The sequence below is a fragment of the Balaenoptera ricei genome, chromosome X (genome assembly GCF_028023285.1).
Source record: "Balaenoptera ricei isolate mBalRic1 chromosome X, mBalRic1.hap2, whole genome shotgun sequence".
Classification (NCBI taxonomy): Eukaryota; Metazoa; Chordata; class Mammalia; order Artiodactyla; family Balaenopteridae; genus Balaenoptera; species Balaenoptera ricei.
This window is the reverse complement of record NC_082660.1, coordinates 74,835,312-74,859,615: the sequence shown is the minus strand read 5'-3', so window position 1 is coordinate 74,859,615 and position 24,304 is coordinate 74,835,312. Positions and strand designations below refer to the sequence as shown.

Genomic DNA, 24,304 nt, shown 5'->3' with positions numbered 1-24,304 from the left:
ACAATTGCTGAGCCTGCGCGTCTGGAGCCTGCGCTCCGTAGCAAGAGAGGCCGCGATGGTGAGAGGCCCACGCACCGCGATGAGGAGTGGCCCCCACTTGCCGCCACTGGGGAAAACCCTCACACAGAAACAAAGACCCAACCCAGCCATAAATAAATAAATAAATAAATAAAATTTAAAAAAAAGAAAGGTCATGAAGAACCTATTGGCAAGACGGGAATAAAGACATAAAGATGGAGACCTACTAGAGAATGGACTTGAGGATACGGGGAGGGGGAAGGGTAAGCTGGGACAAAGCGAGAGAGTGTCATGGACATATATACACTACCAAATGTAAAATAGATAGCTAGTGGGAAGGAGGTGCATAATGCAGGGAGATCAGCTAAGGTTTTAACTTATTAGAAATCACTAAGCCGCATAGCACAGGGAGATCAGCTCTGTGCTTTGTGCCCACCTAGTGGGGTGGGATAGGGAGGGTGGGAGGGAGGGTGACACAAAAGAGAATATATATGGGGATATATGTATATGTATAACTGATTCACTTTGTTATAAAACAGAAACTAACACACCATTGTAAAGCAATTATACTCCAATAAAGATGTTTTAAAAAAAATGGGCAAAAGACTTCAATAGATATTTGTCAAATAAAATATACAAATGGGTAACAAGTATATAAAAAATGCCCAACATCACAGGAAAATGCAAATAAAAACCACAATGAAATATCACCTCATACCCATTAGCATGGTAACTATTAAAAAATTAAGCTAACAAGTGTTCATGAGCATATGGAGAAAGTAGAACACTTGTGCACTGTTGATGGGAATGTAAAATGGTACAGTCACTATGGAAAGCGCTATGATGGTTCCTCCAAAAATTAAAAATACGATTACCATATGATCCAGACATTCAATTTCTGGGTGTATACCCCAAAGAGTTGAAAGGAGGGACTCAGATACCTGTACACCAACATTTGTAGTAGCTTTTTTCACAGTAGCCAAAATGTGGAAGCAACCCAAATGTCCATCAGCAGATACATTGATGAACAAATGTGGTATATACATGAAAGGGAATATTATTCATTCTTAAAAAGGGAGGAAATTCTGACACATGCTACAACGTGGGTGGACCTTGAAGAAATTAGGCTAAGTGTAATAAATCAGCTACAAAAAGACCAATACTGTATTGTTCCACTTTGATAAGCTATCTGGAGTATTCAAACTCATAGAAACAGAAAGTAGAATGCTGGTTGCCAGTGGCTGGAGAGATGAGGAAATGGGAGTTTTTGTTTAATGGCTATGAAAAATTTTGGAGATTGGTTGCACAGCAATGTGAATGTATTTACCACTACTGAATTGTACACTTAAAAATAGTTAAAATGGTACATCTTATATTAGTGTGTTTGATCACAATTTGGAAAAAATTAGTTAAATTAAATTTCCACCCAGAAGTCACAAAAGAGTATTCTTTATGAGGACCCCATATTCAATCTCTTATAGATAAGAAGACATTTTCACTGGGGGTAGGTACTGTATCAGTAAGTAAATTGAATGGAATAATATATCTGTAAAGCATACATTTTTTAAAATCATACAGTTTAAAAGGGTAATGCATTGCTAATCATAGAAAATGTATTTCATATGATTAAAAATATCATTGTTTACAAAAAAGATATCTAACATATGTTTAGCACAGTTCTGGTCACTAAGGGTATACAATTTTAAAAAAAATAGTAAATAAGAAAGAAAAGCATTTCTGTGAAATATAAGGCCAATAAGCATATAAAAACGCTTGGTCTTTCTTAAAGAAATATAAATCAAAACAGCACAATACCATTTTTCACTAAACTAGCAAAAATTATAAAGTTGGATAATACCTAGCATTGATAAAGATATAGGAAAATAAGGACTATCATACATTTCAGTCTTTGTCCAGGCAATTTGTCTATATTTACAAAAAAGAAAATTAAATGCACATACTCTTTGGACAACCAATTCCATTTTGTGGTATAAGATCTAAAATTAAGTCCCCATATTATATGTGTCTTGATATCTGGGGAAAGCCGAGAGGGTCTTGAATGATGGCCCAATCACAAGTTCCCCTTACCATCGTGTTCCTGAAGATAAAGTACCATATTCAAACAACTCTCCTTAGCATGGGGACCAGGCACAATGCCTGCTTATCCCTGAATAGCAAGCTTCAGTTCCCTGCTAGCCCACAGAATGATTCAAACAAGTCAATCACATTCTCCTGTGGGAAACAGAGATTTCACCATGCCTAGGGGTTACACCACAGCCTCTGCTTGTTCATTCTGTTTCCAAGTAGAATTACTCTATGGCCCTGCATGTCATACAATGTTCTCCTCTTATAGGCTGTAAGTATATGTGACTAATACACTACTGTTGATTTCATCTGTCTAGTGTTGGGAATCAGTTGTTTATCAATCCTCATAACCCTAAGCAGGAATCCCTTCCTTATCAACTGGAAGAAGTGGAGGTGATCAAAACATATGGCTTGGAATTTCCCATCATATATAATTGCAAATATAAAGCAAGATATAGGTACCAGAATGTCCATTTCAGCATTGATTTTAATAGCAATAACCTGAAAACCACCTAAATGTTCACCATTAGATAACTAAATTAGATAATATAATTAGAAAATATTAGATAACAATTACATAAGTAAATTGTATAGTGTCCATATGATGGAGCACAAAGTAGCAGTTAAAAAGACTGAAGTATATCTGTATGTGATGATATAGAAAGATCTTCAAGATACACTAAGTGAAAAAAATTAAATTATAGTATCATCAATTTTTTTTCTAAATGTATATGCATTTTTACCCTGGAAAGTTACCCAGGAAACTACTGACAGTGGTTGCCTTTGGTGTCAGGATTGGAAGTTTGTAACTAAGGAAGGAGAGAGACTGTAGCTCATTTTATACCTTTCTAATTGTTTGACTTTTTTTTAATCAAGTGCATAATTACTTTTATTTTTACAATGAAAATAAAAGTAAAAAGGCATGATACCTGCTATTAAACAGCCCATTGTCTAGTGAAAAAATGAACAAGATTTCACAAAACAAGTTTGAAATCTCAACAGCATGGGTTAATATCTGGACTAATGATTGGGATAAGGCAGAGTAGTGCACAGCATATGGAAAACTGAGGGAGTAAGGTGAAGGAAGTGCTAACTGAGCTAGAAATTTTTTAATAGTTCTCACTTCAAAAGGGTTACTTCTAAGTACAAATATGTAATTCAGTTCCACATTTAACTAAGATACATACTTAAAACAGGAAACTCTGCTCCCCAATATCAGAGTTTTGTCACTTAGTTTTATTTTCAAGAGAAAAATAAAAGAACTAAATTCCTAGAAGTGTCCTTGAGGCTGCTGAAGAGGCCAGAAGGTTTTTTTCTATTGTGTTACAATATAATCCAGGTGAAATCAAAACAATTGTCTTGTCACATGGGCCAAACCTCAGCTTTCACCTAGATTTCCAGGGTTACTGGAATGTTACTCTTCACAAAATCAGCAAGATAATTGACTAATATGTCTCCCTCACTTAAGTCAGCAGTTAAGGCTGAGGGATGTCTTGTAATGTGAAAGTGGCTTTAGATTTCAATAGGGAGACAAAACTGATTTCAACTTCAAGCTCCTCGGGGAAGAATTCACCTTCTCTTTTAAGTGTCCACATTTTTTTTTCTTCAGTAAATGAGTATTCAGTTTTAATGTTAATTGATTTTTATTACCTTATTTATTTTCTTAGTTAAAATATGCTCTTAGGAGCTTTAATAATAACTGCCCTTTCCCCCATAAGCTTCTACTTATCAGGCGTTGTCATAATAAGTTGCCTTCAGCATTGCTAATGCAGGAAATTTCTAACAAATCAAATCAGCTTTTATTTAGTTCAATTTAAGGGATGAATCAGCTTTGGATGTCCTCTAAATGAATTACAAATTAATTGGCTCAGTGTGTTCAGTGTTCTGTTCATTATTCCTTCCAGTTTGACAATAATGTAGGCTAGCTTATAGTGGAGAATTTGGTTCAACGGAAAAATATGGGAATATTTATGCTGGCTGTTATGAATTATTTGAATCTACCTAGAACCTTACTACCATTTATTTTGCTCTTTGTTTTGCTTTGAGAATTTTAGCTCCACAACTATTGTACAATAAATATAGGAGGGACATATAATGAGATTTTTATGTTATAAATATTATAACTTGAGGGTTATTTCACTTGATTAAAAAAAAACTTGGATGACGTGTTTTGATTCTTTTATTGGAAACATGTAATTTAGTATCAGTACTTGTAATAAATGTTACTCATCAGGGTTTTTTTTTAACTGGGGGGAGATATAGCTGATAAGGAAATTGATTGACACACTCAAAGAAAAACTGTACTATATGTCTTATGAAAAGACACATACTAATTGTACAATCTAACTTCACTTTCTTGGTGGTTAACTGAGAATTCATATATTGTTTTTCCTCCTGATAGCTAAAATTTCTTTTCAAAAGATTGTAGCTTTAAAACAAATTTGCACCTGTTGTTTAGTATTGTATCAGCTTTAGTTATGATAACTCTTTTATTTAAGTCATGGTTTATATGTTGTGTACATTATTTCCTGTTGTTACCTGTATCTAATTTAGGAGAGGGTTCCATTTTAAATTTCAGTTAGGAAGGAAACATTGAAAGCATTTTATGTCTAGGAAGGCTTTGAAGTCTAACCTCTCTGTGGGACCAGATCATTTATTCTTAGGTAGAAGGTAGCAACAGAACCTCACATCTCATGCCATCATGATTTGCCACTTTTGTCCTCAATTCATTCAGTCTCACAGGCTTTCTCTGTCTCTCACTCTCGCTCTCACCACATTCTTTCATCACAAACACACACATACACATACAGGGTTTTGCAGCATATAGATAGATAGATAGATAGATAGATAGATAGATAGATAGATAGATAGAGATATTTAGTTTTCAAATTTTATTTTTATTTAAAATTTTGGTCATAAAAGTTCCTAATAAATTTTTTAAACAATATTTAACCTAGGAAGTAAAAAGTCTTCTGTTTTCCCTATATATAGTTGGTTATTATATATTCTTGCAGAACTTCTTCCACGTGTCAGCATTTTTCTTTTGTTTTCCTTTTTGTTTTTTAACATCTTTATTGCAGTATAATTGCTTTACAATGGTGTGTTAGTTTCTGCTGTATAGCAAAGTGAATCAGCTATATGTATACATATATCCCCATATCCCCTCAACAGCATATATATATATATTTTTAAATAAATTTATTTATTTATTGACTGCATTGGGTCTTCATTGCTGTGCACAGGCTTTCTCTAGTTGTGGCGAGCGGGGGCTACTCTTTGTTGCTGTTGAGGTGTGCGGGCTTCTCATTACAGTGGCTTCTCTTTGTTGCGGAGCACAGGCTCTAGGCACGTGGGCTGCAGTAGTTGTGGCATGCAGGCTCAGTAGTTGTGGCTCACAGGCTTAGTTGCTCCACGGCATGTGAGATCCTCCCGGACCAGGGCCCGAACCCATGTCCCTTGCATTGGCAGGCAGATTCTTAACCACTGCACCATCAGGGAAGCCCCTATATTTTTAATTAAAGTTAATTTTCAGATTTTTTTTACCACCCCTTGAGATAATTGGAGACACCATAGGGATAAAGCTACTAGAAAAAAATCAGATATATTTCTACATCTAGCCCTGCTATGGTCTCTCTGTGCCCTGTTGAATAAGTCCTTTAACCTTCCTTTTCATGACTCCTTATTCACAAATAGAGGTCATTATTCTATCATGCTTCTAATTTATTTCCTAGGGATGCCTCCAGGATTCGTTGAATTCAAACAGTATATAAAGTCCATAGTTTATTGGTTTAAAAAAACCCTAAGAATAAAAAGGATGGGCTTATTCTGAAACTTTCAGAAGCCATAAATATGATTCTTTTAAAACAACATTATCTTTGGGGCTTCCCTGGTGGCGCAGTGGTTGAGAATCTGCCTGCTAATGCCGGGGACACGGGTTCGAGCCCTGGTCTGGGAAGATCCCACATGCCCTGGAGCATCTGGGCCCGTGAGCCACAACTACTGAGCCTGCACGTCTGGAGCCTGTGCTCCACAACAAGAGAGGCCATGATAGTGAGAGGCCAGCACACCGCGATGAAGAGTGGCGCCCGCTCGCCGCAACTAGAGAAAGCCCTCGCACAGAAACAAAGACCCAATACAGCCAAAAATTAATTAATTAATTAATTAATTAATTTAAAAAACCAACATTATCTTATTACATTTCTCTTATTTAGTCTTTTAATTAATTATAACATTAGTAGGAGCCTATCTATGGTAAGTCTAGATTAATTTATCAAAAGACAACACCGTGACATGATCCTGACTCTGGTATTTTTTAAATATATGTAGTGTGAATGTGAATACATGTATTATAGAAAAACGTTTGAAAAAACATATATTAGAATTAACAAGTGTAATTTCAGGATTGTTAGTCATTTAAATTTTCTTCTTTTTAAATATATCTGTATTTTCTACAATTAATACGTATTATTTGTGTGACTACAACCATTTTAAGTCAACATTGCTTAATTGTTATCAGGTAAATTTTTTTACTCATTTTATTCTAGCACACTTTCATGTCAGAGTAATAAATACCATGATAATGCCCATTTCAGCAAGGGGGAACACAGAGTAAGAATTGTGAAATTAATTTATGTGTTGAAAGTAACCTAGCACATATCACTCTGATGATTTAATATTCTTCCTTTGAGTATTCTAATTTTTAAAAATGTTTTTTACAGCTACAAGACCGCACTCAGTTCAGTGACCAAGACTTAGCCACCCTTAAGAAGTACTGGGACAATGGCATGACCAGCCTTGGCTCTGTTTGTAGAGAGAAAATTGAAGCAGTTGCAACTGAATTGAATGTTGACTGTGAAATAGTTCGGGTAAGGCATTTTCAATAATTTTCATGTTTTGGTTGATGAGTGTCATAAATGAAAGCCCTAAAAAGTTGTATGGTTTGCGTTTCTCTAATTAGTGCTGTGGAGCATCTTTTCATGTGCTTTTTGGCCATCTGTATGTCTTCTTTGGAGAAATGTCTATTTAGAGATTCTGCCCATTTTTTGGTTGGGTTGTTTGTTTTTTTCATATTGAGCTGCATGAGCTGTTTATATATTTTGGAGATTAATCCCATGTCAGTCGCTTCATTTGCAAATATTTTCTCCCATTTTGAGGGTTGTGTTTTCATTTTGTTTATGGTTTCCTTTGCTGTGAAAAACCTTTTAAGTTTCATTAGGTCCCATTTGTTTACTTTTGTTTTTATTTCCATTTCTCTAGGAGGTAGGTCAAAAAAGATCTTGCTGTGATTTATGTCAAAGTGTGTTCTGCCTTTGTTTTCCTCTAAGAGTTTTATAGTGTCTGGCCTTACATTTAGGTCTTTAATCCATTTAGAGTTTATTTTTGTGTATGGTGTTAGGGAGTGTTCTATTTTCATTCTTTTACATGTAGCTGTCCAGTTTTCCCAGCACTACTTACTGAAGAGATTGTCTTTTCTCCATTGTATATTCTTGCCTCCTTAGTCATAGATTAGTTGACCATAGGTGAATGGATTTATCTCTGGACTTTCTGTCCTGTTCCATTGATTTATATATCTGTTTTTGTGTCAGTACCATACTTTTTTGATTACTGTTTTGATTACTGTAGCTTTGTAGTATAGTCTGAAGTCAGCCTGATTCCTTCAGCTCCATTCTTCTTTCTCAAGATCACTTTGGCTAGTTGGGGTCTTCTGTGTTTCCATACAAATTCTAAAATTTTTTGCTCTAGTTCTCTGAAAAATGCCTCACACTGGTCAGAATGGCCATCATCAAAAAATCTACAAACAATAAATACTGGAGAGAGTGTGGAGAAAAGGGGACCCTCTTACACTGTTAGTGGGAATGTAAATTGGTACAACCATTATGGAGAACAGTATGGAGGTTTCTTAAAAAACTAAATATAGAGCTACCATATGATCCAGCAATCCCATTCCTGGGCATATATCCAGAGAAAACCAAAATTCAAAAAGATACATACATCCCAATGTTCACTGCAGCACTATTTACAGTAACCAAGACATGGAAGCAACCTAAATGTCCATCAACAGAGGAATGGATAAAGAAGATGTGGTACATATATGCAATGGAATATTACTCAGCCATAAAAAGAGAATGAAATAATGCTATTTGCAGCAACATGAATGGACCTAGAGATTATCATACTAAGTGAAGTAAGTCAGACAGAGAAAGACAACTAGCATATGATATCACTTATATGTGGAATCTAATTTTAAAAATGATACAAATGGACTTATATACAAAAGAGAAGCAGACTCACAGATCTTGAAATCAAACTTATGGTTACCAAAGGGAAAAGGTGGCAGGAAGTGATAAATTAGGAGATTGAGATTAACATATACATACTTCTATATATAAAATTGATAACTAAAAAGGACCTACACTGTAACACAGGGAACTTTACTCAATATTCTCTAATAACCTCTATGGGAAAAGAATCTGAAAAAGAATGGATATATGTATAACTGATTCACTTTGCTGTATACCTGAAACTAACACAACATTGTAAATCAACTATACTCCAATAAAAATTAATTTAAAATATTGTATGAGGTGCTTTAAACAACGCCATCAATAAAGTGAAAAAGATAACCCACAGAATGGGAGGAAATATGTTCAAATCATATATCTGATAAGGATCTTATCCAGAATATGTAAAGAACTCTTACATATCAATAATAAAAAGGCAAATAATGCAATTTAAAAATGGGCAATAGATTAGAATAGTCATTTTTCCAAAGAAGATGTACAAGTGGCCAATAAATACACTAAAATATGTTCAACATCATTTGTCATTATGGAAATCAAAACCACAATGAGATACCTCTTAACACCCACTATAATGGCTATAATAAGAAAGACAGGTAATAATTGTTGGCCAGGATGTGGAGCAATTGGAACCATTATACACTTCTGGTGAAAATATAAAATGTTTTAACTACTTTGGAAAACAGTCCTCAAAAATTTTAACATAGAGTTATCATATGACAGCAATTCCATTCTTAGGTATACACTCAAAAGAAATGAAAAGTATGTCCACTCAAAAACTTATACATGGAGATGCAGAATCTCTCGTATGGAGGGCCAACTATGGGACTTGAGTGTCTTGGATTTTGGTATCCCCGATGAGTCTTGGAACCAATCCCCCCAAGGCTACTTCCCGACTGTAGAGTCACATAACTAAGTTGTTGCAAGCATACTTAAAATGTTTCCAATAATTGCATCAAGTAAAAAAAAAAAAAAAAGGGTATTTCCTTTAGTGTTTACATCTACATTGATAACATCAATTCATTATGTTTTTTTTTGTTATTCAGACCAGAGCAGCTTGTTTCTTTATTGCAGATAATACAGTTCATTCAGAGCTTTCAAAATGTGCTTGAAGAGAGAGGTGTAGAATTATGCAACATCATTTCAACATATATGACTACAGAACACTTTTTTCAAAAGACTGACATTACACAGGGACATCAGTTAAGGGGTCATTGCTTTAAGTGTCTTCACACTTGTGATATTTTATTTTTTCTTTGAAATAGTCCTATGAGGTATAGAAGAACAAGGTCACACCTTTCAGATAAAAATGTTGCTAATAAATAATTAAAACTAACTGATATATCAAGTATTAATCAAATATATAGGATATCATTTACTATTCTAGTCACCATAGGGCTAGAATGAAAATGTAAATCTTAGTTCTTGCTCTACTTGAAGAGATAAGTCATACAAGAGGAAAACAACCATGAAATGGTACTTTCTTTTTATCCAACAATATTTTTATACAAGTTTTAGTACATAATGGTATCTGATGTTGCCTGATTACTGAAAATAAGACACATGGATGGTAAATTATTCACTGAAGTTATAAGCAGGTCAGTTCTAGACCTTACATTACCACTTGAGCTTTGTGAATTCCAAAAGAAAATCACTAACTGGTATAATGTCTATCATATAAAGAAAAGAAAGGATAACTAGATCCCCCAATAATTAGTCAGCAATATCAATGCACCAGCACTGGGGTATTGTTGAATCCAACCTCGTGATCTTCTAAAAATGACCATTCAAAAGTCCCTGGGAAATCACCAGACTCCTTTAGAAGGATCTAGCTAGAACTCTCTGTGTTTCTATAATAATATTTTATTGATCAAGATTGACAAAGTAGAACATTACCCTTCGTTTCCAAAGAGAGACACAAGGTCCTTGGTTTTGTTATTTAAGAAGTGTGTCCTCACCAAATGAACCTACCTATGAAACAGAAACAGACTCACAGACATAGAGAACAGACCTGTGGTTGCCAAGGGTGGGGGGTGGGGGAGAGATGGAGTGAGAGTTTGGGGTTAGCAGATGCAAACTATTATATACAGAAGAGATAAACAGCAAGGTCTTACTGTATTGCACAGGGAACTGTATTCAATATCCTGTGATAAACCATAGTGGAAAAGAATATAAAAAAGAATGTGCATATATATATATATATATATAACTGAATCACTTTGCTGTACAGCAGAAATTAACACAACATTGTAAATCAACTATACTTCAATTAAAAAAAAAAGAAGTGTGTCCTGTAAAATTAACATTATCTTTAGTCTTAATGAAAGATTATTACAAGGGCTTCTAACAATGGGGAACTTACACTACAAGACTTGGCCAGCATGTAATAATGAGAGATATTTTTCTGTCATATAATTTTTAAAAGACAGTATATTTGCTTTGGTTGGAGGTTTTGGCATTCTCCACTAATGACCTCTCTAATACCTGTTACATTATTAACATTAACTTGTTTTGAGAATTGGCAAAAATTTGCTATATCATATTACTTCAAGTGGTTCTATGGTACTACAAACATAAACTAGGGACCAAAGAAACAATAAAAATATTCATCTATGTTAAGAGACTTATTATTCATAATGGTCAGAAATTCTGAATTCTACATATAATACAAGGTGGAATTTCAATTAACGCTTTAATATTATGGTGACAGCATTCACAGCTCAACCAGTAACTAATGGGATAACTTTGGGTGTCACTCTCTAAAATTCAGTGTTCACAGCTGTTTTAAAAGAGAGAGAGAGAGAGAGAGAGAGAACAAATTACCTGCTTCACTGAGGTGAAAGAAATGAGAACTGAATATGTTCTAAGGATCACTGGTCCCTTCAGGGAGCCAGTTCCAAATTACTTAGGAAAACACTTAATACTATACCTTTCCCATGCCCCCAGGAGATTAGTATAAGTATCAACATACTCCAAGGCTCTGTGAAGTTCTGCTGTATTGAAATTTATTAACTTTCCATAACCAAGTATTTCTCCAGTCTACTTGTTCCCAAAACAATTCTGCTTTTTCCTGTTAACACCTATTTGTACCCCCAGGAATCAGTGCTCCCCAGAACACACTTGAGGGTGATGCCTCATGAAAACAAAAAGATGAATTTTAATGACCTCCAGGAATAAAAGTTTTGAACTTGATGATGCTATTCTTTCTGATTATAAGCAACACACACAATAAGACACCCTTGCCACCCTTGCTGGAGGTAGCTGCAGAGTTCAAGTACCGATAATGTAACAGTGATGAGTTTGTACGGAGAGCAAACTGGATGCATCTCGTGATGCTACCTATACAGAATGAGGTAAAGCTCTTTTGAGTGTGAACATCGATTCATCTTTTTTAAGAAAAATTGATTTGACTTTGAAGCAAAAGTTTATCAATTTCAAAATTATATCGGGCTTCCCTGGTGGCGCAGTGGTTGGGAGTCTGCCTGCCAGTGCAGGGGACATGGGTTCGAGCCCTGGTCCGGGAAGATCCCACATGCCGCAGAGCAACTGGGCCCGTGAGCCACAACTACTGAGCCTGCGCGTCTGGAGCCTGTGCTCCGCAACGGGAGGGGCCGTGATGGTGAGAGGCCCGCGCACCGCGATGAAGAGTGGCCCCCGCTTGCCGCAGCTGGGGAGAGCCCTCGCACAGAAACGAAGACCCAACACAGCCATAAATAAATTTTAAAAAAAATTATATCTATTCAAATTAAATAAGACTACCAATTTTTGTGTCAGCTTACCATCATTAACATGAAAATCAAAAAGACATACTATAAATTGAAAAGAAACTCTAAGCTTATGAATATCAACAAAGTATCCTTCAAATTTTTCTTGTAATTTTTGAAATCCTTGTATATAGAACTGGTGATTACTGCTACAATCTGCACATTGATTCATATTAGAAAAGTGTATAAAATAATCATTTTTATTGATTTGAAAAGTTTTAATCTTAGCAAAAATTATCACACTTGTCTGGGTAGTTCACAAATAAGCTCTTCCTTTCATTGAATCTTCAAATTTAACTTGATCTTATGCAGTGTGATCTCAGTGAAAAAAGTAGAAATCACATTGCCAGTTTTGTCTTTTATTAGTGAATATTCGGTAAACATTACTACTGTGGACTTATTGTGTCACTTCCAAATTCAGATGTTGAAACCCTAATCCACAATATGATGATATTTAGAGGTGGGGCCTTTGTAAGGTAATTAGGTTAAATTAGTTCCTGAGAGTGAGGACCTCAAGATAGGATTAATGCCATAATGAAAAGACCCACATCTCTCTTTCTCTCTCTTGGCCCTGTGAGGACACATGGAGAAGTTGGCTGTCTACAAGCCAGGAAGTGGACTCTCACCAGACACTAGGTCTGGTGGTGCCTTGATCTAGACAAATATTTGTTGTTTAAAGAAAACTTCTACATGTATATTCATAACAGCATTATTCATAACAGCAAAAAAGTGGGAAAAAATGCTCATCAAGTGAATGAATAGACAAAATGTGATATATGTATATAGTGGAATATTATAGAACCATATAAAGGAATAAAATACTGAAACATGCTACAAAATAGATGAATCTTGAAAACATTATGCCAAGTGAAAGAAGCCAGTCACAAAAGACTGCATATTTTATAGTTCCATTTATATGAAATGTCCAGAATAGGCACATCTATAGAGACAGAGGGTATATTAGTGGTTGTCAGGGGCTGGGGGGAGAGAGGAATGGGGAGTGACTGCTAATGGGTATAGGGTTTGTTTTTGGCATGATGAAAATGTTCTGGAATTAGCTAGTGGTAATTGTTGCACAACTCTGTGAATATGTTAAAAATCTTTTCACTGTACACATTAAATGAATGAGTTGTATGGCATGTTAAATATATCGATAACACTGTTTTTAAAATTGCATGAGATATCTGCCCTCTTAGCGCAGCTGGCAGCACATCAGTCTCATAAAATTGCATGAAGTGATCTGAAATACAGTACTCCCCCCTTATCTGTGGTTTTGCTTTCTGCAATTTCAGTTACCTGTGCTCAACTGCAGTCTGAAAATATTAAATGGAAAATTCCAGAAATAATTCATAAGTTTTCATTTGTGCTCTGTTTGGAGTAGCATGATGGATCTTGTGTCCTCCTGCTCCATCCTAGGATGTGAATCATCCCTTTCTCCAGCGTATTCATGCTGTATATGCTACCCACCCATTAGTCACTTAGTAGCCATCTAAGTTATTAGATTGACTGTCATGGTATCTCAGTGCTTGTGTTCAAGTAACCCTTATTTTACTTAATAATTGCCCCAAATCTCAAGAGTAGTTATGCTGGCAACTCGAATATTCTCTTACTGTGCCTAGTTTATAAATTAAACTTTATTGTAGGTGTGTGTATAGAAAAAAAAAGTATATATAACGTTCGATACTATCCCTGGTTTCAGGCATTCACTCAGATAATGGGGGAGTACTGTACATCTCACATATTATATAATTAATGATAGATTGAAAAATTATATTGATCAGTCGTGGGAATTGTAGTTTACATTCCATTTAAAAGATACTTGTATAAGATTTAGACAGTGGCAGAAGTGTGCTGGTATTTAACAACCAGCTTTTTTTTTTTTTTTTTTTTTTATTTATTTATCTTTGGCTGTGTTGGGTCTTCGTTTCTGTGCGAGGGCTTCCTCTAGCTGCGGCAAGTGGGGGCCACTCTTCATCGCGGTGCGCAGGCCTCACTATCGTGGCCTTTCGCTGCGGAGCACAGGCTCCAGACGCGCAGGCTCAGTAGTTGTGGCTCACGGGCCTAGCTGCACTGCGGCATGTGGGATCTTCCCAGACCAGGGCTCGAACCCGTGTTCCCTGCATTAGCAGGCAGATTCTCAACCACTGCGCCACCGGGGAAGCCCCTAACAACCAGCTTTTTAAGGAAAAAAAAAAAGCCCTGATTTATAACATTTGTTGATTTCTATGATATAAAGATTCCTGCCATGGCTGATTCCATGGGTCATTCAATGCAGAGTTCAAAAGAGATGCTAACAATTGGCTCTTGCGAGCAAGTATAAGTAGACTTCAGCTCACACTGGAGGATCATTACAGAAAATCAAGAGTTAAGTACTATTAAAGAAAAAGGACAAAACGCAGAACTCTTCCAGAGGAAGAAATAAAGTATTTTCTCATACATACATGAAGAAAGAGGGAGAAATATAGGGAGAAATCATAGAGCACATTCCTCAAAATAAATAGTATTCTCAAAATAAATACTGCCCTGTCCAGAGCTGTGCTTTTAATTTTTTTTAGGATTCAGATGAGAAATCAAATAAAATCCTGTATTTCCTGAGCATGCTATGTGTTATATATACGAACAGGGAACTAGAAATGCATTAGACACTTGTCCTATTTCTAAGGAGCTTAAAGTCTAGCAAAAGGGGTGACAAAAGAATATAAATGACTGAAGAGGAATTGGAGTGGCATCATGGTATGAGGAGCCTAAACAAAAGCCACAATTAGGGAAATACAGAGCATGTGTTTTTGTTGTCATTGTTGTTTTTAATGTTTCTTTAAGTCAAAGTTATACATGCACATAGCTTAAGGAGTTAAGTTCTGTAGAACTTGCTACAAAACCAACATTTTTTTTTAAATCCACAAGCATTTATTTATTTATTTATTTTTTAATGGATGAAAATATTTGAATACTTTATTTTATTTTATTTTATTTTTTAAACATCTTTATTGGAGTATAATTGCTTTACAATGGTGTGTTAGTTTCTGCAAAACCAACATTCTTTACTCCTCTCCTCCTACCATTTCCCGATAGCCAGAGTCAACTACTTTCTACTCTTTTAGATGATCCCTTTGGTATTTACCACCATCTGAATAATGTGGTATATTAATTAGAATTAGGTTTTGCTGTGAATAACAAAAAGACTCAAAATAACAGTGGCTTAAACAAGATATTTCAATTCCATGTACAAGTCCAGAGCTGGCATGGCCGTTCTGCCTTGTGAAGTCCTCAAGAGACTCTAATGCCTTCCATCTTCCATTCTGCCATCCCTATGATGTAGCCCTGGTCCTCAAGGTCCAAAATTATGGCATTTATGGTCCAGGCAGCATGACAGAGATGGGGAGAAAAAAGGGACAAAAAGTGTGTACTAGCTATCTTTTAAAAGGGATTCCCAGAAACTGCCGCAAAACACATTCACTTAAATCCCATTGGCTAAATATTAGTCACATGGTCATACCTAACTAAAAGGGAAGCTGCAAATGTAGTTATATTGTAGGGAGTCATGTGCCCAGCTAAACTTTCAGTTATTATTGGAAGACGGAGAAAGATATTGGGGAACACCTAGCTGTCTCATCTATCTGTTTATATCACTACTTCCTGATTTTTCAGTGTTAGGCATTGTTGATTGATTTTTGACTATGAAATGCAAGGCATTTTTTCTAACTCTTTCAAGATCTCTTTATTGATCCTTTCACCTACATGCATACTTCTTCTCTTCTTATCCTCACAGTATAATTATTCCATAATTTTGGTTAGTTTGATATTCAGTGTTAACATTATTATGACTATGTAAATGCTTTACACATTTGACTTGTGTGGTATAATATTATTTTTTGTCCTTTTCTGCATACTATTATTTTGTTTCCTTGGAGTTCTTTATTTACTTAGGTTTTGGTTTTTGTATGTTTGCTTGCTTAATTTTCTAGGTACTACTACTAATTTATCCTCAAAACCTTCCCCAGTTGTACATACCTCCTTTCAATACATTCATACACATTTGGTAGTGCAGCAATTTTATCATCTTAAAGAAACTTTCCTGGAACTTCTGAGCTGCTCCAACATGAATTGGTTATTCTGCACCTGGAGCACAACTGTTACCCTGAGATTTCCATATTCAATCTGTTTGTTTTTTTGCTATACTTTCAGTAAGATATCCTCAAATTTATCTTCCAACTTTTCTACTGAGTTTTTTTCATTTTTGTTCTTATTCAATCTGCCACTGATACTAATAAACTCCACGTGCCATGACAGCAGCATTCAGGCTCCATGGACTGTCGTAAGGGTTCCTGGAGACCCCATACTGCAGGAGAGAGGACACAGAGACAGAGTATTACTAAAAACATACTCTTCCAAAATGAAAGATAAGATAACCACAGGGTTCCTCACTAGGATTCTATTTGATATAAAGGAGTTTTAGGCATAACTGAGGTTAAAAATGGTCAAAGCCATGGATACTGTGCAGAAATCTTTATCCCTACAGAAAATACTAACATACAGAAAAAGAAAGAAGTATTACCATTTTCTTCTTGCTTATGGCTTGTTAAAGCTTCTACTAGAGGAAAGAATAGTGAACTGCTTACTATCTTTTTATTTTTAGTGGTTTTCCAAAATGCATCATGCCCACAGCAGAAAGAAACTTTGAAAAGGTTATGTGTTGTAATAGGACCTCTTTTGTAATATTAGATAAACTGCAAATAAGAATATGTTTGCCACATAAATATATTCCTGAGATTGTGGTAGAAACTATGTAGATGTTTTAAAGTCTAATAGACCTTCTAGTTATTGATCACCAAAATGAACTTTGCCTCAGGATGTCTAGTTAGCCATTACTTGTGGAATAATGTGGAAATTTTAGATTCATGTTTCCTTGTTATATCTTATACTTCTAAAAGAGCCTAGGAAGCAAATTTGGTATATTTTCCCTTTAACTTCATTGAATATTATGTACATACATTTCTTTAATGTGGAATGTTTTCCCAGGTTCGTGCCTATTATTTAGTGACTTATTTATTCATGAAAGATAAACCGAACACCTATTATGTGCCAGAACTCTTCTAGATGCCATGAGAAAAACGCAGCTCTCCTTCAGAATTTGCAATTTAGCATGGTCAAATTTTTTAAAGTCTCTGCGCTTCAGTAAACAGTAAATGGACATAATATAACAGAGGGTTGTTTTGAGATAATGTATGTGGATAATAAGTGTAAAGCACTATAAGTCACCCATAAAAGTTTGTTCCCTCCCCTATCTCTCTGCAATTCAGTTTAATGCCTACCCTTTCCATCTGTGTTTTCACTGTAGTGGACATATGTAAAAACAAACTCTTGTATGGTCAAATATTTATATAAACAACACATGTTTGAATGTTTAAAATACATTTTGAAAGACAAGTAAATTTCATGGAAAACAGATGTATGTTTTTACATTTTAGATTATGTTTATTTTCCAAGGATCATGGCTAAATTTGAAATGCCTTTAAATAGAAGAATGCTTTTCACTTATATTGTTTTTAGCTTGTTTTTGCATTAAATATAACCCTCCACCACCACTGTGTATGAAAAACAAATTGTAAACTCTCTATTATATAACATGGAGATTGACTTAAAGCTGGTGGGCATCTTGAGATTGAATACCATACTCTTATTTTATATAAGAAAAGTGTAGATAGATGGGGGTATGGCTCACCGAAGGTCACACAGCTGGTCAGTGATTAGAGTCCAGATCTCTTTATTACCAGTCTACCATTATTTTCATTTCCATTTCACCAGTCTATTCCTTGCCATAAGAATTACTTTGCATATTTCTTAAAAGTACAGAATCTTGTTAAAGCTAAAGCCTCTGGCAAGTACTGAAATTGGAATTGATCATTTCCTAAGGTGCAGCATTAATCTCTCTTACGTAATGTATCACCATGTACATATTTTTCTACATGAGCTTCTCTGAGGACAACAGTTATAAACGCTTGATGGGGCATATGCCAGAGTGTAAAAAAGAAAAATATACTGATTAACAAGACTCGGAAAGAAAGGTGGGGGGAGACCTTCCAGATAGCGGAGGAGTAAGATGCGGAGATCACCTTCCTCCCCACAAATACATCAAAAATACATCTACATGTGGAACAACTCCTACATAACACCTACTGAATGCTGGCAGAAGACCTCAGACTTCCCAAAAGGCAAGAAATTCCCCACGTACCTAGGTAGGGCAAAAGAAAAAAGGAAAAACAGAGACAAAAGAATAGGAATGGGATCTGCACATCTGAGAGGGAGCTGTGAAGGAGGAAATGTTTCCATACACTAGGAAGCCCCTTCAGTGGCAGAGACAGGCGGTGGGCAGGGGGGAAGCTTTGGAGCCATGGAGGAGAGTACAGCAACAGGGGTGTAGAGGGCAAAACAGAGAGATTCTCGTACAGAGGATCAGTGCTGACCAGCACTTACCAGCCTGAGAGGCTTGTCTGCTCACCCACCAGGGCAGGTGGGGGCTGGGAGCTGAGGCTCTGGCTTCGGAGGTAAGATCCCAGGCAGAGGACTGGGGTTGGCTGTGTGAACACAGACTGATGGGGGCTAGTGCACCACAGCTAGCTGGGAGGGAGTCTGGGAAAAAATCTGGACCTGCCTAAGAGGCAAGAGACAATTGTTTCCGGGTGCTCGAGGAGAGGAGATTTAGAGCACTGCCTAAACAACCTCCAGAGATGGGCATGAGCAGGCTATCAGCACAGACACCAAAGACAGCCATGAAATGCTAAGGCTGCTGCTGCAGCCACCAAGAATCCTGTGTGCAAGCACAGGTCACTATCCACACCTCCCCTCCCAGGAGCCTGTGCAGCCCACCACTACCAGGGTCCCATGATCCAGGGACAACTTCCCCAGAAGAACACACGGTGCACCTCAAGCTCTTGCAACATCATGCCGGCCTCTGCCACCACAGGCTCAACCTGCATTCCATACCCCTGCCACCCCCTGGGCTGAGTGAGCCAGAGACCCCTAAACAACTGCTACTTTAACCCCGTCCTGTCTGGGCAAAGAACAGACACCCTCAGGCGACCTACACGCAGAGGCAGGGCAAAACCCAAAGCCAAACCCCAGGAGCTGTGCAAACAAAGAAGAGAAAGGGGAATTTCTCCCAGCAGCCTCAGGAGCAGTGGATTAAATGTCCACAATCAATTTGATGCAGCCTGCATCTGTGAAATACCTGACTAGATAACAAATGATCCCAAAATTGAGGTGCTGAATTTTGGGAGCAACTCTAGACTTGGGGTTGGCCTTCTGCATCTAATTTGTTTCTGATTTTAAGTTTATTTTAGTTTACTATTTAGAGTTTATTATCATTGGTAGATTTGTTTATCGATTTAGTTGTCCTCTTCTTCCTTTTTTTTCTCTTATATGTAGATATATATTTTTTCCTTATTCTCTTTTTGTGATGGTGTATGTGTATGCTTCTTTGTGTGATTTGTCTGCATAGCCTTGCTTTTACCATTTGTCCTAGGGTTCTGTCTGTCCATTTTTTTTGTTTGTTTGTTTGATTTTTAGTATAGTTTTTAGCGCTTGTTATAATTGGTGGTTTGCTTTTTGGATTGGCTGCTTTCTTCTTGCTATCTTTCTTTGTTTTTCCTTTTTTTATTACCTTATAATTTTTTTAAATTTTTAATACTTATTTTTTATTTTAATTACATTTTAATTTAATTTTATTTTATTTTTTTCCTCCTTTCTTTTTTTCTCCCTTTTTTTCTGAGCCGTGTGGTGGACATGGTCTTGGTGCTCCAGCCAGGTGTAAGGCCTGTGCCACTGAGGTGGGAGAGCCGAGTTCAGGACATTGATCTAACAGAGACCTCCAAGATCCACATAATATGAAGCAACAAAAGTTCTCCCAGAGATCACGATCTCAACACTAAGAGCCAGCTCCACTCGACAACCAGCAAGGTACAGTGTTGGACACCCTATGTAAAACAACTAGCAAAACAGGAATACAACCCCACCCATTAACAGAGAGGCTGCCTAAAATCATAAAAAGATCACAGACACCCCAAACCAAACCACTGGATGTGGTCCTGCCACAAGAAAGAAAAGATCCAGCCTCATCCACAAGAACACAGGCACCAATCACCTCCAGAGGAAGCCTACACAAACCACTGAACCAACCTCAACCACTGGGGGCAGACACCAAAAACAACAGGAACTATGAAGCTGCAACCTGCAAAAAGGAGACCCCAACACAGTAAGTTAAGCAAAAGGAGAATACAGAGAAACACACAGCAGATGAAGGAGCAAGGTAAAAAACCACCAGCCCAAACAAATGAAGAGGAAATAGGTAGTCTACCTGAAGTAGAATTCAGAGAAATTATAATAAAGATGATACAAAATCTTGGAAACAGAATGGAGAAAATACAAGAAATGTTTAACAAGGACCTAGAAGAACTAAAGAGCAAACAAACAATGATGAAGAACACAATAAATGGAATTAAAAATTCTCGAGAAGGAATCAATAGCAGAATAACTGAGGCAGAAGAACGGATAAGTGACCTGGAAGATGAAATAGTGGAAATAACTATTGCAGAGTAGAATAAAGAAAGAAAGAATGAAGGGAATTGAGGACAGTCTTAGAGACCTCTGGGACAACATTAAACACACCAACATTTGAATTATAGGGGTCCCAGAAGAAAAAGAGAAAAAGAAAGGGACTGAGAAAATATTTGAAGAGATTATAGTTGAAAACTTCCTTAATATGGCAAAGGAAATAGGCAATCAAGTCCAAGAAGCGAAGAGAGTCCCATACAGGATAAATCCAAGGAGAAACACGCCAAGACACATATTAATCAAACTATCAAAAGTTAAATACAAAGAAAAAATATTAAAAGTAACAAGGGAAAAACAACAAATAATATACAAGGGAACTCCCATAAGGTTAACAGCTGATCTTTCAGCAGAAATTCTGCAAGCCACAAGGGAGTGGCAGGATATATTTAAAGTGAAGAAAGGGAAAAACCTACAGCCAAGATTACTCTACCTATGAAGGATCTCATTCAGATTCAATGAAGAAATTAAAATCTTGACAAAAAAGCAAAAGTTAAGAGAATTCAGCAGCACCAAACCAGCTTTACAACAAATGCTAAAGGAATTTCTCTAGGCAGGAAACACAAGAGAAGGAAAATACCTACAATAACAACCCAAAACAATTAAGAAAAAAGGTAATAGGGATTGCATATCGAAAACTACCTTAAATGTAAATGGATTAAATGCTCCAACCAAAAGGCATAGACTGGCTGAATGGATACAAAAGCAAGACCCATATATATGCTGTCTACAAGAGACCCATTTCAGACCCAGGGACACATACAGACTGAACGTGAGGGGATGGAAAAAGATATTCCACGCAAATGGAAATCAAAAGAAAGCTGGAATAGCAATTCTCATATCAGACAAAATAGACTGTAAAATAAAGACTATTACATGAGACAAAGAAGGAAACTACATAATGATGAAGGGATCAATCCAAGAAGAAGATATAACAATTGTAAATATTTATGCACCCAATGTAGGGGCACCTCAATACCTAGGGCAAATAATAGCAACCATAAAACGGGAAATCGACAGTAACACAATCATAGTAGGGGACTTTAACACCCCATTTTAGCCAATGGACAGATCATACAAAATGAAAATATATAAGGAAACACAAGCTTTAAATGATACATTAAACAAGATGGACTTAATTGATATTTATAGGACATTCCAATGTACTTAATTGATATTTATAGGACATTCCATCCAAAAACAACAGAATGCACTTTCTTCTCAAATGCTCATGGAACATTCTCCAGGGTAGATCATATCTTGGGTCATAAATCAATCCTTGGTAAATTTAAGAAAATTGAATTCATACCAAGTATGTTTTCTGACCACAACACATTGACACCAGATATCAATTACAGGGAAAAATCTGTAAAAAATACAAACACATAGAGGCTAAACAATACACTATTAAACAACCAAGAGATCACTGAAGAAATCAAAGAGGAAATCAAAAAATCCCTAGAAACAAATGACAATGAAAACACAATGACCCAAAATCTATGGGATGCAGCAAAAGTAGTGATAAGAGGGAAGTTTATAGCAACACATCTTACTTCCAGAAACAAGAAACATCTCAAATAAACAACCTACACTTACACCTAAAGCAATTAGAGGAAGAAGAACAAAAAAATCCGAAAGTTAGCAGAAGGAAAGAAATCATAAAGAACAGGTCAGAAACAAATGAAAAAGAAATGAAGGAAATGAGAGCAAAGATCAATAAAACTGAAAGCTGGTTCCTTGATAAGATAAACAAGATTGATAAACCATTACCCAGACTCATCAAGAAAAAAAGGGAGAAGACCCAAATCAGTAGAATTAGAAATGAAAAAGGATAAGAAACAACTGACTCTCCAGAAACACAAAGAGACCTCTGGGACAACATTAAATGCAGCAACTTTCGCATCATAGGGGTCCCAGAAGGAGAAGAGAGAGAGAAAGGACTCGAAAAAATACTTGAGGAGATTACAGTCAAAAACTTGCTTAACATGGGAAAGAAAATAGCCATCAAACTACAGGAAGCTCAGAGAGTCCCACACAGGATAAACCCAAGGAGAAACATACTGAGACAAATAGTAATCAAATTGGCAAAAATTAAAGACAAAGAAAAATTACTGAAAGCAGCAAGGGAAAAATGACAAATAATATACAAGGGAACTCCCATAAGGTTAACAGCTGCTTTCTCAGCAGAAATTCTACAAGCCAGAAGGGAGTGGCATGATATACTTAAAGTGATGAAAGGGAAGAAACTACAACCAAGATTACTCTACCCAGCAAGGATCTCATTCAGATTCGATGGAGAAATCAAAAGCTTTACAGACAAGAAAAAGCTAAGAGAATTCAGCACAACCAAACCAGATCTACAACAAATGCTGAAGGAACTTCTCTGAGTGGGGAACACAAGAGAAGAAAAAGACCTACAAAAACAAACCCAAAACAAATAAGAAAATGACCATAGGAACATACATATCGATAATTACTGTAAATGTGAATGGATAAAATGCTCCAACCAAAAGACACAGACTTGCTGAATGGATAGAAAAACAAGAACCATCTATATGCTGTCTACAAGAGAGCCACTTCAGACCTAAGGACACATACAGACAGAAAGTGAGGGGATGGAAAAAGATATTCAATGCAAATGGAAATCAAAAGAAAGCTGGAGTAGCAATACTCATATCAGATACAAAAGACTTTAAAATAAAGAATGTTACAAGAGACAAGGAAGGACACTACATAATGACCAAGGGATCAATCCAAGAAGAAGATATAACAATTGTAAATATATATGCACCCAACATAGGAGCACCTCAATACATGAGGCAACTGATAACAGCTATAAAAGAGGAAATCGACAGTAACACAATAATAGTGGGAGACTTTAACACCTCACTTACACCAATGGACAGATCATCCAAAACGAAAATAAATAAGGAAACAGAAGCTTTAAAAGACACAATAGACCAGATAGATTTAATTGACATTTATAGGACATTTCATCCAAAAACAGCAGATTACACTTCCTTCTCAAGTGCGCATGGAACATTCTCCAGGATAGATCACAGCTTGGGTCACAAATCAAGCCTCAGTAAATTTAAGAAAATTGAAATCATATCAAGCGTCTTTTCTGACCACAATGCTATGAGATTAGAAATGAATTACAGGGAAAAAACGTAAAAGAAAACAAACATGTGGAGGCTAAACAGTACGTTACTAAATAACCAAGAGATCACTGAAGAAATCAAAAAATACCTAGAGACAAAAGGCAATGAAAAAAAGACGATCCAAAACCTATGGGATGCAGCAAAAGCAGTTCTAAGAGGGAAGTTTATAGCTATACAAGCCTACCTCAAGAAACAAGAAAAATCTCAAGTAAACATTCTAACCTTACACCTAAAGGAACTAGAGAAAGAAGAACAAAGAATTCCCAAAGTTAGCAGAAGGAAACAAATCGTAAAGATTAGAGCAGAAATAAATGAAACGGAAACAAAGAAAACAATAGCAGAGACCAATAAAACTAAAAGCTGGTTCTTT

The 24,304-nt window shown here is 36.3% G+C and overlaps 1 protein-coding gene across 1 annotated transcript in view; it reads left to right on the top strand.

Annotated features, from left to right (window-relative positions):
- HDX (highly divergent homeobox) overlaps window positions 1-24,304 on the top strand; it is a 158,891-nt gene that overhangs the window by 95,950 nt on the left and 38,637 nt on the right. The window contains exon 5 of the mRNA XM_059910977.1: window positions 6,822-6,968. Within this exon, the coding sequence (XP_059766960.1) occupies window positions 6,822-6,968 (147 nt within the window). The remainder of the gene's footprint in view (window positions 1-6,821; window positions 6,969-24,304) is intronic.